At 56.4% G+C, this 13,563-nt stretch overlaps 1 protein-coding gene across 1 annotated transcript in view; it reads left to right on the forward strand.

Moving 5' to 3' along the window:
• LOC144677510 (RNA-binding protein 10-like) overlaps positions 1 to 10,823 on the forward strand; it is a gene marked incomplete at its 3' end in the record, with an annotated part of 36,415 nt that extends 25,592 nt beyond the window's left edge. Inside the window, exons 11-16 of the mRNA XM_078537581.1 lie at positions 2,313 to 2,426; positions 3,410 to 3,518; positions 5,615 to 5,748; positions 8,001 to 8,148; positions 8,524 to 8,615; positions 10,654 to 10,823. Of these exons, the coding sequence (XP_078393707.1) occupies positions 2,313 to 2,426; positions 3,410 to 3,518; positions 5,615 to 5,748; positions 8,001 to 8,148; positions 8,524 to 8,615; positions 10,654 to 10,823 (767 nt within the window). The remainder of the gene's footprint in view (positions 1 to 2,312; positions 2,427 to 3,409; positions 3,519 to 5,614; positions 5,749 to 8,000; positions 8,149 to 8,523; positions 8,616 to 10,653) is intronic.
• Between the last annotated feature and the right edge of the window lie 2,740 nt (positions 10,824 to 13,563).

Raw genomic sequence — 13,563 nt, forward strand, 5'->3', positions numbered from 1 at the left:
GCGGGGGGGTGGGGGGGCGGTGGTGGTCAGGCTCATGGGGCTGAAGGGCCTCCTGCCCCGGTTTCCAGCCTGGCTTGTGGAAGTCTCCCCTCGCGGCGTTGGGCTCTGTCGAGACGGGCGGGAAGGTGGGCCCCAGGTCCCTGCGAACGGACCGGAGTGTGCAAAGCCAAGGGATCCAGTCGGTGGCCGTTCCTGTCGGCTGCGCGTTAACCGCACCGTAAATCAGCGAGCGCTCACCGTCAGGCAGACAAAATGGCTGGGGGGGTGGGGTGGGCTGGCTTTCCAAGAGCGGCAGAATGCCTCCGAAGCACAATGAGGGGAAAGAGTGACAGGGAAATGGTGGTGCAGGGAACAAGTGACATGACTGTCATCGGTCATGAGCGATTAAGCTCCATCTTCAGTGGCTGCTGGAGGCACACGTTAACAATGGTGCCGATCAATAAGAACCAGTACCACCTGTACTTCGAGGGGTTTGCATTGATATAACGCCCTTGGTCGCTTCCTGAAGAGCTCTGCAGCCAATCCTGTATGTCTCACTGTTGTAATGCAGGAAACGCAGCAGCTAATTTGCACACAGCAAGCTCCCGCAGAATCACACAGTGCAGAAGAGGCCCTTCGGCCCATTGAGTCTGCACCGACACGTGAGAAACACCTGACCTACCTACCTAACCCCATTGACCAGCACTTGGCCCCATAGCCTTGAATGTTATGACGTGTCAAGTGCTCATCCAGGTACTTTTTAAAGGATGTGAGGCAACCTGCCTCCACCAACCCTCCCAGGCAGCGCATTCCAGACCGTCACCACCCTCTGGGTAAAAAAGTTTTTCCTCACATCCCCCCCTAAACCTCCTGCCCCTCACCTTGAAATTATGTCCCCTTGTGACTAACCCTTCAACTAAGGGGAACAGCTGCTCTCTATCCACCCTGTCCATGCCCCTCATAATCTTGTACACCTCGATCAGGTCGCCCCCTCAGTCTTCTCTGCTCCAACGAAAACAACCCGAGTCTATCCAACCTCTATTCATAACTTAAATGTTTCATCACAGGCAACATCCTGGTGAATCTCCTCTGCACCCCGTCCAGTGCAATCACATCCTTCCTATAATGTGGCGACCAGAACTGCACATAGTACTCCAGCTGTGGCCTCACCAAGGTTCTATACAACTCCAACATGATCTCCCTACTTTTGCAATCTATGCCTCAATTGATAAAGGCAAGCGTCCCATATGCCTTTTTCACCACCCCCACTAACGTGCCCCTCCGCCTTCAGAGATCTATGGACACACACGCCAAGGTCCCTTTGTTCCTCAGAACTTCCTAGTGCCATGCCGTTCATTGAATACTTCCTTGTCAAATTACTCCTTCCAAAGTGTATCACCTCACACTTTCCAGGGTTAAATTCCATCTGCCACTTATCTGCCCATTTGACCATCCCATCTATATCTTCCTGTAGCCCAAGACACTCAGCCTCACTGTTAACCACCCGCCCAATCTTTGTGTCATCCCACAAACAGCGACGTGAGGAATGATCTAAGAACCCGACGAGTAGAAGCAGGAGTTGATTTTTTAAAATTCATTCACGGGATGTGGGCATCGCTGGCTTAGGCCAGCATTTATTGCCCATCCCTAACTGCCCTTGTCCAGAGGGCATTTAAGAGTCAGCCACACGGCTGTGGGCCTGGAGTCACGTGTAGGGCCAGACCGGGTACAGACGGCAGATTTCCCTCCCTGACGGACTTACGTGGCCACTGACCGTTTGTTTGTTTGAATCCGTTTCCTGTGATTTTGGTTGAGGGATAAATATTGGCCCCAGGACGGCGGTGAGACTCCACGACCCCCCTGCCCCACATACATCCCACACCACCCCCAACAGTGGCTGTGGGATCTCTTGCGTTCCCCCCCCACCCCCCGAGGGGGCAGACGGGGCCCACAGCTTAACGCCTGGTCCCAGAGACGGCGCGGTGCTCCCTGGCGTCAGCCGAGGTGTTCGTGCCCAGGGTTGTGGAGCGCGCGAAGACGCTGCTGAGCACGGAATTGGACTGGTGTCCGGCGTCCCTGCCACTCGCTGTGCGTGCGTGAGGCACCGGACGCTGGCCCTGACTGTATAACCCAGCACCCCACGCCCCGGCGGACAGGCGGGCGGGTGGGCAGGGGGGTGGTGGGGGCTCCCTTCGGTGAGAACCGGAGAGATCTCGTAAAGTGGCACCTGACATGAGTCAAGTTGTTGAAGACCATCGACGTTCTTGTTTTTTTTTTTAAAAATGCGTTTCCAGGCTGTGGTTACTCTGACCTTTGTCCCCTGACCTCCGCAGAGTTCAGATTCAGATAGCCAAAGCGCATGGTTAAACCAGGATGGGCAGGGAGACTACCCGTACTACCAACAGCAGAGCGGTCCGGACGATGGGTACCAGCGACAGTACTCCCAGGTCAGTAAGTGGCTGACTGAGGCCGGCTCCAGGGGCTTCCTCAGCTGCTTCACAGGGTGGGGAGTGGGTTTGTGGGGGGGCGGTAGGGGATGGTTCAATGCGTCGCACGTTGATCCTCTCATCATCTCACAGACATGGAACAAAATGCCAATCCTGTAGAAACAGAAGAGACCATTCAGCCCCCTCCTCGAGCCTGTTACACAGGAACAGGAGGAGGCCATTCAGCCCCCTCCTCGAGCCTGTTACACAGGAACAGGAGGAGACCATTCAGCCCCCCCTCTCGAGCCTGTTACACAGGAACAGGAGGAGGCCATTCAGCCCCCTCCTCGAGCCTGTTACACAGGAACAGGAGGAGGCCATTCAGTCCCTCTCCAGCCTGTTACACAGGAACAGGAGGAGGCCCATTCAGCCCCTCGAGCCTGTTACACAGGAACAGCACGAGGCCATTCAGTCCCTCTTGATCCTGTTACACAGGAACAGGAGGAGGCCATTCAGTCCCTCTCGAGCCTGTTATACAGGAACAGGAGGAGGCCATTCAGTCCCTCTTGAACCTGTTACACAGGAACAGGAGGAGGCCATTCAGTCCCTCTTGAACCTGTTACACAGGAACAGGAGGAGGCCATTCAGCCCCTCTCCAGCCTGTCACACAGGAACAGGACGAGGCCATTCAGCCCCTCTCGAGCTTGTTACACAGGAACAGGAGGAGGCCATTCAGCCCCTCTCGAGCTTGTTACACAGGAACAGGAGGAGGCCATTCAGCCCCTCGAGCCTGCCATCCCTGAATGATCTGTGTCTTAACTTTTTCATTTTGACCCCTCGTCCTGGACTGTCCCACCGGAGGAAACATGACCCCGGCCGGAGTGTTTGGCGAAACATGTCGATTTGATCCCCTGTTGTGGATGGTTCTAAACCCCTTTCCTCATCCCCTCACCCCCTCCCTTCAGCCCCATTCCTGACGCTAATATCCTGTTTTACCTGGGCAGGGATGTCACCAGTACTCCCAGGATTACCAGCGGAGCTCGGAACAGCAGCAGAAGAGCACTGGGCGAGCGGCACCGCCAACGACATACGAGGCGCCCCCCACCACAGCAGGTCAGTCAGGGTCATCGCTGTGGCACGGCTGCAACTCCTCCAGGCTACGTTTCATCTCACACTCCTTACTTGGCCGACACGGTGCTCTGGATGTAGACGGCGCTTTGTTAGCCCCTCGGTGGGTGTGGGGGGAGGGGGTGATGCAGCTACATGGGAACTCCTGCCCCACCTCGATCCCATCCAGGTCACAGGCCACCCTGACTTGCCAATGCATTGTCTGTTCCTTCGCTGTCGCTGGTTCAAAATCCATGCTGTACCTGCCCTGGGAGTGTTTGATGGGGACAGTGTAGAGGGAGCTTTACTCTGTATCTAACCCCGTGCTGTACCTGCCCTGGGAGTGTTTGATGGGGACAGTGTAGAGGGAGCTTTACTCTGTATCTAACCCCGTGCTGTACCTGTCCTGGGAGTGTTTGATGGGGACGGTGTAGAGGGAGCTTTACTCTGTATCTAACCCCGTGCTGTACCTGCCCTGGGAGTGTTTGATGGGGACGGTGTAGAGGGAGCTTTACTCTGTATCTAACCCCGTGCTGTACCTGCCCTGGGAGTGTTTGATGGGGACAGTGTAGAGGGAGCTTTACTCTGTATCTAACCCCGTGCTGTACCTGTCCTGGGAGTGTTTGATGGGGACGGTGTAGAGGGAGCTTTACTCTGTATCTAACCCCGTGCTGTACCTGTCCTGGGAGTGTTTGATGGGGACGGTGTAGAGGGAGCTTTACTCTATCTAACCCTGTGCTGTCCTTGTCCTGGGAGTGTTTGATGGGGACGGTGTAGGGGGAGCTTTACACTGTATCTAACCCCGTGCTGTACTGTCCTGGGAGTGTTTGATGGGGACGGTGTAGAGGGAGCTTTAAGCTGTATCTAACCCCGTGCTGTACCTGTCCTGGGAGTGTTTGATGGGGACGGTGTAGAGGGAGCTTTACTCTGTATCTAACCCCGTGCTGTACCTGTCCTGGGAGTGTTTGATGGGGACGGTGTAGAGGGAGCTTTACTCTGTATCTAACCCCGTGCTGTACCTGTCCTGGGAGTATTTGATGGGGACGGTGTAGAGGGAGCTTTACTCTGTATCTAACCCTGTGCTGTACCTGTCCTGGGAGTGTTTGATGGGGACGGTGTAGAGGGAGCTTTACTCTGTATCTAACCCCGTGCTGTACCTGTCCTGGGAGTGTTTGATGGGGACGGTGTAGAGGGAGCTTTACTCTGTATCTAACCCCGTGCTGTACCTGTCCTGGGAGTGTTTGATGGGGACGGTGTAGAGGGAGCTTTACTCTGTATCTAACCCCATGCTGTACCTGTCCTGGGAGTATTTGATGGGGACGGTGTAGAGGGAGCTTTACTCTGTATCTAACCCTGTGCTGTACCTGTCCTGGGAGTGTTTGATGGGGACGGTGTAGAGGGAGCTTTACTCTGTATCTAACCCCGTGCTGTACCTGTCCTGGGAGTGTTTGATGGGGACGGTGTAGAGGGAGCTTTACTCTGTATCTAACCCCGTGCTGTACCTGTCCTGGGAGTGTTTGATGGGGACGGTGTAGAGGGAGCTTTACTCTGTATCTAACCCCATGCTGTACCTGTCCTGGGAGTATTTGATGGGGACGGTGTAGAGGGAGCTTTACTCTGTATCTAACCCCGTGCTGTACCTGTCCTGGGAGTGTTTGATGGGGACGGTGTAGAGGAAGCTTTACTCTGTATTTAACCCCGTGCGGTACCTGTCCTGGGAGTGTTTGATGGGGACGGTGTAGAGGGAGCTTTACTCTGTATCTAACCCCGTGCTGTCCCTGTCCTGGGAGTGTTTGATGGGGACGGTGTAGAGGGAGCTTTACTCTGTATCTAACCCCGTGCTGTACCTGTCCTGGGAGTGTTTGATGGGGACGGTGTAAAGGGAGCTTTACTCTGTATCTAACCCTGTGCTGTACCTGTCCTGCGAGTGTTTGATGGGGACTGTGTAGAGGGAGCTTTACTCTGTATCTAACCCCGTGCTGTACCTGTCCTGGGAGTGTTTGATGGGGACGGTGTAGAGGGAGCTTTACTCTGTATCTAACCCCGTGCTGAACCTGTCCTGGGAGTGTTTGGTGGTGATCAGTTCGTTCTTGCACCAACAGAAACGTCTTCGGAGCCAGGAATTCCTGGGGTCGATCCCATCACAAGTCCACTGCCATACCCGCAGTCAGTTCAGACGCAAGCTGCTCCCCAGTTGTACCAGAAGTCAGACAGCACCTCATCAGACAGCACGCAGGTATGGTGCTGTGCCCGAGGACTCCATGTTAACGGGATGGGAGTGTTGGAGGTTTTATTTGTGCCTCAGCATCAGAGGGTCTGTAGTTCCAAGTCCCAAGACTGATGCTTCCAGTGCCATGTTTGGGGAGCGCTGCACTGTCGGAGGATCAGTGTTGAGGGAGCGCTGCACTGTTGGAGGGTCAGTGTTCAGGGAGCGTCACACTGTCGGAGGTTCAGTGCTGGGGGTGCGCCACACTGTCGGAAGGTCAGTGCTGAGGGAGCGCCGCACTGTTGGAGGGTCAGTACTGAGGGAGCGCCGCACTGTCGGAGGGTCAGTGCTGAGGGAGCGCCGCACTGTCGGAGGGTCGGCGCTGAGGGAGCGCCGCACTGTCGGAGGGTCGGCGCTGAGGGAGCACCGCACTGTCGGAGGGTCGGCGCTGAGGGAGCGCCACGCTGTCGGAGGGTCGGCGCTGAGGGAGCGTCGCACTGTCAGAGGGTCGGCGCTGAGAGAAGGCCGCACTGTCGGAGGGTCGGCGCTGAGGGAGCGCCGCACTGTCGGAGGGTCAGTGCCGAGGGAGCGCCGCGCTGTCGGAGGGTCGGCGCTGAGGGAGCGCCGCACTGTCGGAGGGTCAGTGCTGAGGGAGCGCCGCACTGTCGGAGGGTCAGTGCTGAGGGAGCGCCGCACTGTCGGAGGGTCAGTGCTGAGGGAGCGCCGCACTGTCGGAGGGTCAGTGCTGAGGGAGCGCCGCACTGTCGGAGGGTCAGCGCTGAGGGAGCGCCGCACTGTCGGAGGGTCAGTGCTGAGGGAGTGCCGCGCTGTCGGAGGGTCAGTGCTGAGGGAGTGCCGCACTGTCGGAGGGTCAGTGCTGAGGGAGTGCCGCACTGTCGGAGGGTCAGTGCTGAGGGAGCGCCACACTGTCGGAGGGTCGGTGCTGAGGGAGCGCCGCACTGTCGGAGGGCCAAAGAAAGGTGTAAAGACAATCCCATCAATGACAGGCCGGTCAGTTTAACTGCAGTGGTGGAGAAGCTTTTGGAAACGATGAAAGTCACATGGAGGAATGCGGGTTAAGTAAGGAAAGCTGGCGTGGATTTGTTCAGTGGAAATCACGTTTCACTGTCCTGCTGGAGTTTTTTGATCAATTAACAGAGAGGCTTGATGATGGCAATGCTGTTGACGTGAGTCACAGAATGGTTACAGCCATTCGGCCCATCGTGTCCGCACCGGCTCCAAATGAGCACTTCACCAGCTGCCATTCTCCCCATCACCCTGCACATTCTTCCTTTTCAGATAACAGCCCAGTTCCCTGTTGAAAGCTTTTTGGACATGAAATTAGCTGAGTGACAGGAAACAGAGAGTCGTGGTGAGCAGTTATTTCTCAGGCCAGAGCCAGCTTTGCAGTGGGGTTCCCCGTAGGTCAACAGAAGAGTCGTACGGACTCGAAACGTTAACTGTGTTCCTCTCTGCAGATGCTGCCAGACCTGCTGAATTCATATAAGATACTGGTTCAGCCTCAGCTGGAGTATTGTGTCCAGTTCTGGGCTCTGCACTTTAGGAAGGATGTGAAGGCTTTACAGAGAGAGGGAGAGAGAGAAAGTGCGGAAAAGATGCACGAGAATGGTTCCAGGGATGAGGGTACTTCAGTTCCGTGGACAGATAAGAGAAGTTGGGACTGTTCTCCTTGGAGAAGAGAAGGTTGAGAGGAGATTTGATCGAGGTGGTATTCAAAATCACGAGGGTCTCTGGGACAGAGTAGATGGGGAGAAACTGTTCCCATTGGTGGAAGGATCGAGAACCAGAGGGATGCGGATTTAAGGCGATCGGCAATAGAAGCAACGGAGACGCGAGGAGAAACTTTTTCACGCAGCGAGTGGTTAGGATCTGGAATGCGCTGCCTGGGAGTGTGGGGGAGGCAGGGTCCATCGAGGCTTTCCAAAGGGGGAATTGGATCGTTGTTTTAAGAGGAAGAATGTGCAGGGTTTCGGGGAGAAGGCAAAGTGGCACCAGGCGAATTGCTCCTTCAGCGAGACAGCATAAGATACGAGGGGCTGAACGGTCTCCTGTGCTGTAAACATTCTGTGCCAGTGCCAAGGGAGCACTGAAGTGTCGGAGGGGGTCATCATTGCTGTCTGATCCGGCAACACCCTTAATCATCTCGAATCGATCCCCCCTTCGATCTCCTTTACCCCCCCCCCCACCCGTGTGGAAGCCGCTCTTCCAGATATGAACCCCGCCTCTCCCGCCGCTCCGCTTACGTGTTTGTACCTGTTGAGACCCCGCAGATCTCACGGCCTCCGGTGACCCAGAAGGTGGAGATCGTGGCTGAGCCGCAGCTCAACATCGGCCAGGGATCGGCGGCAGGCAGCAGCGCCCAGCCTTCCTCGAGCTCCGGCGCGGGCACGCAGGACTACACCCAGTACCGTGAGTATCGTACGTACCGCCGCCGCTTTGGGGGTAGGGACGCACTGGCCTCGGAGAGCGGGGTGGGGAGGAGAGGGGGTTCCGCGCGCGCACCTTCCCCTTCCCGTGATGGGGTGGGGAGGGGGCGAGTGTCCAAAATTGACTGGAGTTCCCTCGGGCGTGGGCAGGCGTCTGGTCCGATCCCTGAGCTCGGGCCTCGACCCATCCGGTGCTCACCGGGAGTATCAGGGACGGTGTGAGTGACCGTGGAGGGACTGTAGCCCAGCGAGACGAGGGGCGTGGGGGGTGGTGAGGGCGGGTGGGGGCTGGTGAGCAGCATTTCAATTGAGTTATACAATAAAGTAGCAGTGCACTGAACCCCTCTCTCCTCTCCAGCCGTCCCAGACGTCTCCACCTATCAATACGACGAGATGTCGGGGTATTACTACGACCCGCAGACTGGACTCTACTACGACCCCAACTCGCAGGTAAGGCGGGACTTCTCGTCTCGAACCGTTTCGGGCAAGCGGGGTGGGGGGGGTCGGGGGGTGGGGTGGGTTGGAGGTGGGGGAGGTTGGGGAAGGCGGTGGGACCCTCGGCGTAGAGGAACATAGAAAACTAGCATGCGGGAAAGGACCCTCGAGCCCGCCCCACACCAGGGCAGCAGCATTGCCACGGGACCCCCCCCCCCAATCGAGCTGAGTATCTGAGCGTCTGCTCACCCGCCTGGTCTCCCAGGACGGTGCTCGAGGGCTCCCTCCGTGGCCTGGCAGCCGGCCCGTAGCGTGGGGCCGAGGCAGCGGATTACCTTCCCCTCCCATTCACCGTGTAAGCGGCGTTGGGTTAACAGCCTTAAATTAAGCCGAGTCTGTTTGGCCAATGATACAGCGCAGGAGGAGGCCATTCGGCCCATCGTGCTTGTGCTGGCTCTTTTGAAAGAGCTATTCCATTAACCCCCTGCTCTTTTCCACCCCCCCCACATAGCCCTGCAAATTTACCCCCTTCATGTATTTATCTAATTTCCCCCCCTTTGCGAGCGTGAATCTGCTTCCGCGCCCTTCCAGGCCGTGCGTTCCAGATCACAACAACTCGCTGGGTCAGAAACATTCTCCTCATCTCCCCCTCCCCCCCCTCTGGATCTTTTACCGATTCTCTTCAATCTGTGTCCCCCTCCCTCCCTCTGGTTACCGACCCTCCCACCACTGGAAACAGTTTCTCCTTATTCACTCGATCCAAACCCCCCCCTCGTGATTCTGAACGCCTCGATTCAATCTCCCCCCCTTAACCTTCTCCACTCTAAGGAGAACAATCCCAGCTCCTCTACATGAACTGACCATCCCCTCATCCCTGGGAACCGTCCTGGTAAATCTCCCTCCCTCCGCACCCTCTCCGAGGCCCTCGATGTCCTTCCTAAAGCGCGGGGCCCGGATCTGGACCCGATCCTCCAGCTGGGACCTAAGCAGCGAGTTGTAAAGGTTTGGCTGACATACGTCGCCCCCATTGTCTGAACGCACTTCTCCAAACTGAAGTGAACCATCCCTGGGATGGAAGACAAAAACAAAATTACCTGGAAAAACTCAGCAGGTCTGGCAGCATCGGCGGAGAAGAAAAGAGTTGAAAAGAGTTTTTCTTCTCCGCCGATGCTGCCAGACCTGCTGAGTTTTTCCAGGTAATTTTGTTTTGGATTTCCAGCATCCGCAGTAGTTTTTTGTGTTCATCCCTGGGATGGTCCTGCTTAACACAGCAAGGACCCAGCTTCCACACCATCGGGCCTGTCATGTCAAAGCCAGGGATTGAACATCTGGGTCGGGGCTGGAACCGGTCCCCTTCTGTGCAATACCGAGCCATGTACGTGCCGAGCCACTTGATCGAGGCCGTTAAAATGATGACAGGGTTTCGATAGTGTCGACGTAGAGAATACTTGTGTTTGTGTGGGGGTGGAGGAGGAGGGGAGACCAGAACTAGGAGCCATCGATATAAGACAGTCACTAATAAATCCAATCGGGGGGAATTCAGGAGAAACGTCTTTACCCAGAGAGTGCGGGGAGAATGTGGAACTCGCTCCCACAGGGAGGGGGTCGAGGTGAATCGTGTCCATGTGTTTAAGGAGGGGTGGGGAGGCTGGATAAACACATGCGGGAGAAAGGGATAGAAGGATAGGGGGAGATGGTGAGGTGGATGGGAGGAGGCTGGTGAGGGGCAGAAACACCAGCACGGACAGGCGACAGTTTTAAATCTCCCTCCCTGGCTTCCCCGTGCTGGCTGCGCTCCTGGGAGATTAGGGGTCTTCCGCAGCCAAATATCCCACCCCCCCCCACCCCCGGTTTTGCCACCTGTGCCCGGTGCTATGGACCCTCCCGGACCCCTCCAGCAGAGAGAGGTGCGAGTGGATCGCTGCACCTCACACCCCAACCCCCACCCCACACACACTCTCCCCATTACCCTCGGAGCGCATTTGTGACCCCACCAAGTGTAAGGCTTCCGGGTTAATGGCACTCTCTCTTGTGTATATATTTTCATGTGTAGTACTACTATAATGCACAGACGCAGCAGTACCTGTACTGGGATGGGGACAAGCAGACCTACCTCCCGGCCCCCGACCAGAGTGGAGACGCTGCCAAGGACCTGGGCTCGAAGGAGGGCAAGGAGAAGAAGGAGAAACCTAAGAACAAGACTGCCCAGCAGGTGAGAACCGGGCATGGGGGGGGTGGGGGGTGTGGGTGGGGTGTGGCTTTGAGGGCCCATACAGTCTCATTCCCCGCCCCCAACCATCCCACAGAGTCTTGCCGGCCTCGTGTACACGTCTTCCTGGTGAGAATATCTGGGAGAGTCATCGTTCTGGATCGATTCGTGATTTTCCCATGTCTTGCTTTAGACTCGGGATCTGAAGTTTGGGGCGCGGGGGTGGGGGGGATGTTATCGGGGTCACCTGTGTCCCGGGGTCGGGAGACGTAGGGAATCAGACGCTTCCCTGCGCGCACCTGCATCCCGCATTGTGATTCGGTCCCCAGACAACCCTTGGTGGCAGATTAAGCGGGCGACCTAATCGAGGGGTTTAAGATGAGTAAAGGATTCGATGGGGGGTCGATTAAAGGCGAACTGTTTCCTCTGGGGGTGCAGGGGTGGTGGTTGCGGGCTGTGGGGAACCCAGAACGAGGGGGCGGAACCTTAAACTGAGAGCCAGGCCGTTCAGCGGGGGGATGTCAGGAAGCTCATCTTCACACAAAGGGGAGCAGGAATCGGGATCTCTCTCTTCCCCCCACCACCCCCCTAAAAGCTGTCAAGCCTGCAGGGGTAAATTATTGAAAATATCAAGACTGAGATTGAGAGATTTTTGTCGGGTAAGGGGATTAAGGGTTACGGAACGGAGACTGGTCGATGGAGTTAAGGTACGGATCAGCCATGATCTAACTGGACGGCAGAGCAGGGTCTCCTCCTGTTCCTGTGTAACAGGCTCAAGAAGGGGCTGAATGGCCTCCCCCTGTTTCTGTGTAACTGGCTCGAGAGGGGCTGAATGGCCTCCTCCTGTTCCTGTGTAACAGGCTCGAGAGGGGCTGAATGGCCTCCCCCTGTTTCTGTGTGACTGGCTCGAGAGGGGCTGAATGGCCTCCTCCTGTTCCTGTGTAACAGGCTCCAGAGGGGCTGAATGGCCTCCTCCTGTTCCTGTGTAACAGGCTCGAGGCAACGTTAGGGCCTATCACAGCGGACAGCCTGGGACTGGATTTAAATGGAGGAGACTTGGAGGTGGGGGGATTCCCCAATTAATAAGCTTCTGTACGCAAGGGAGATCCCACGATACAGACAGATGGTGGAAGAATCAGTAACACAGTTAACACCTCGTGTATTAGAACCTTAAAATCACACGGGAACAGGAGGAGGCCATTCAGCCCATCGCGCCTGTGCTACGATCTATCCAATTAGTCCCTCTTTCCCCCCCAGCCCGTGAATTTTTCCCCTTCGAATATTTCTCCAATTCCCCCTTTTGAACGTTCCTATTGAATCTGCTTCCACCGCCCTTTCAGGCAGCGCCTTCCAGATCAATGGATATTTTTCGGGCTGGAGGAAGGTTTGTGGTGGAGTTCCCCAGGGGTCGGTATTGGGACCCTTGCTTTTCCTGATTATATATTAACGATCTAGATCTTGGTGTGCAGGGGACAATTTCAAAGTTTGCGGATGATACAAAGCTTGGGAGTGTTGTGAACTGTGAGGAGGACGGTGTGGAACTTCAAGAGGACATAGACAAGTGGGTGGAGTGGGCAGATAGGTGGCAGATGGAGTTCAGTGCGGAGAAGTGTGAGGTGATGCATTTTGGTAGGAAGAACATGGACAGACAATATAAAATAAGGGGTGAAATTTTGAAGGGGGTGCAGGAGCAGAGAGACCTGGGTGTATATGTGCATAGATCGTTGAAGGTGGCAGGACAGGTGGAGAGAGCGGTTAATAAAGCAGATAGTATCCTGGGCTTTATTAATAGGGACATAGAGTACAAGAGCAGGGAGGTTATGCTGAATTTATATAAGACACTCGGTTAGACCTCAGCTCTGGGCACCACATTATAGGAAGGATGTGAACACATTGGAGAGAGAGCAGAAGAGGTTTACAAGAATGGTTCCAGGGATGAGAAACTTCAGCTATGAGGATAGATTGGGGAGGTTGGGACTGTTCTCCTTGGAGAGGAGAAGGCTGGGAGGAGATTTGATAGAGATGTTCAAAACCGTGAGGGGGCTGGACAGAGTAGATCGGGAGAAGCTGTTCCCACTTGTAAAAGGATCAAGAACGAGAGGGGCACAGATTGAAAGTGATTTGCGAAGGAAGCAAGTGTGAGGTGAGAAATAAACTTTTTCACACAGCGAGTGGTTTGGGGTCTGGAATGCACGGCCTGGAAGTGTGGGGGAGGCAGGTTCAATCGAGGCTTTCAAGAGGGCAATTGGATGGTTATTTGAATAGAAACAATGTGCAGGGGTACGGGGAACAGGCAGGGCAATGGCACTAGGTCATAATGCTCATTCGGGAGAGCCGGCGCGGACATGATGGGCCGAATGGCTTCCTTCTGTGCCATTAAGATTCTGTGGGTCAGTGGCGTGGAGGGCGGGTTGGGGGGGTGCAGGGTGGGGGAGGGGGTTGCAGGGGGTGTTGGGGGAGGGGGTGGGGTGCGGGGAGGGGGGTGGGGAGGGGGTGGGGTGCAGGGTAGGGAGGGGGTGGGGTGCAGGGTGGGGGAGGGGGTTGGGGTTGGGGTGCAGGGCGGGGGAGGGGGTGGGGTGCGGGGAGGGGGATGGGGGAGGGGTGAGGGTTGGGGTGGGGAGGGGGTGGGGGGCAGGGCGGGGAGGGGGTGGGGGGCAGGGCGGGGGTGGGGTGCAGGGTGGGGGGTGGGGTGCAGGGTGGGGGAGGGGGTTGCAGGGCGGGTTGGGGGAGGGGGTGTGGTTGCAGGGTTGGGGA

The sequence above is a fragment of the Cetorhinus maximus genome, unplaced genomic scaffold (assembly GCF_964194155.1).
Source record: "Cetorhinus maximus unplaced genomic scaffold, sCetMax3.hap1.1 HAP1_SCAFFOLD_2615, whole genome shotgun sequence".
NCBI classification, from domain to species: domain Eukaryota; kingdom Metazoa; phylum Chordata; class Chondrichthyes; order Lamniformes; family Cetorhinidae; genus Cetorhinus; species Cetorhinus maximus.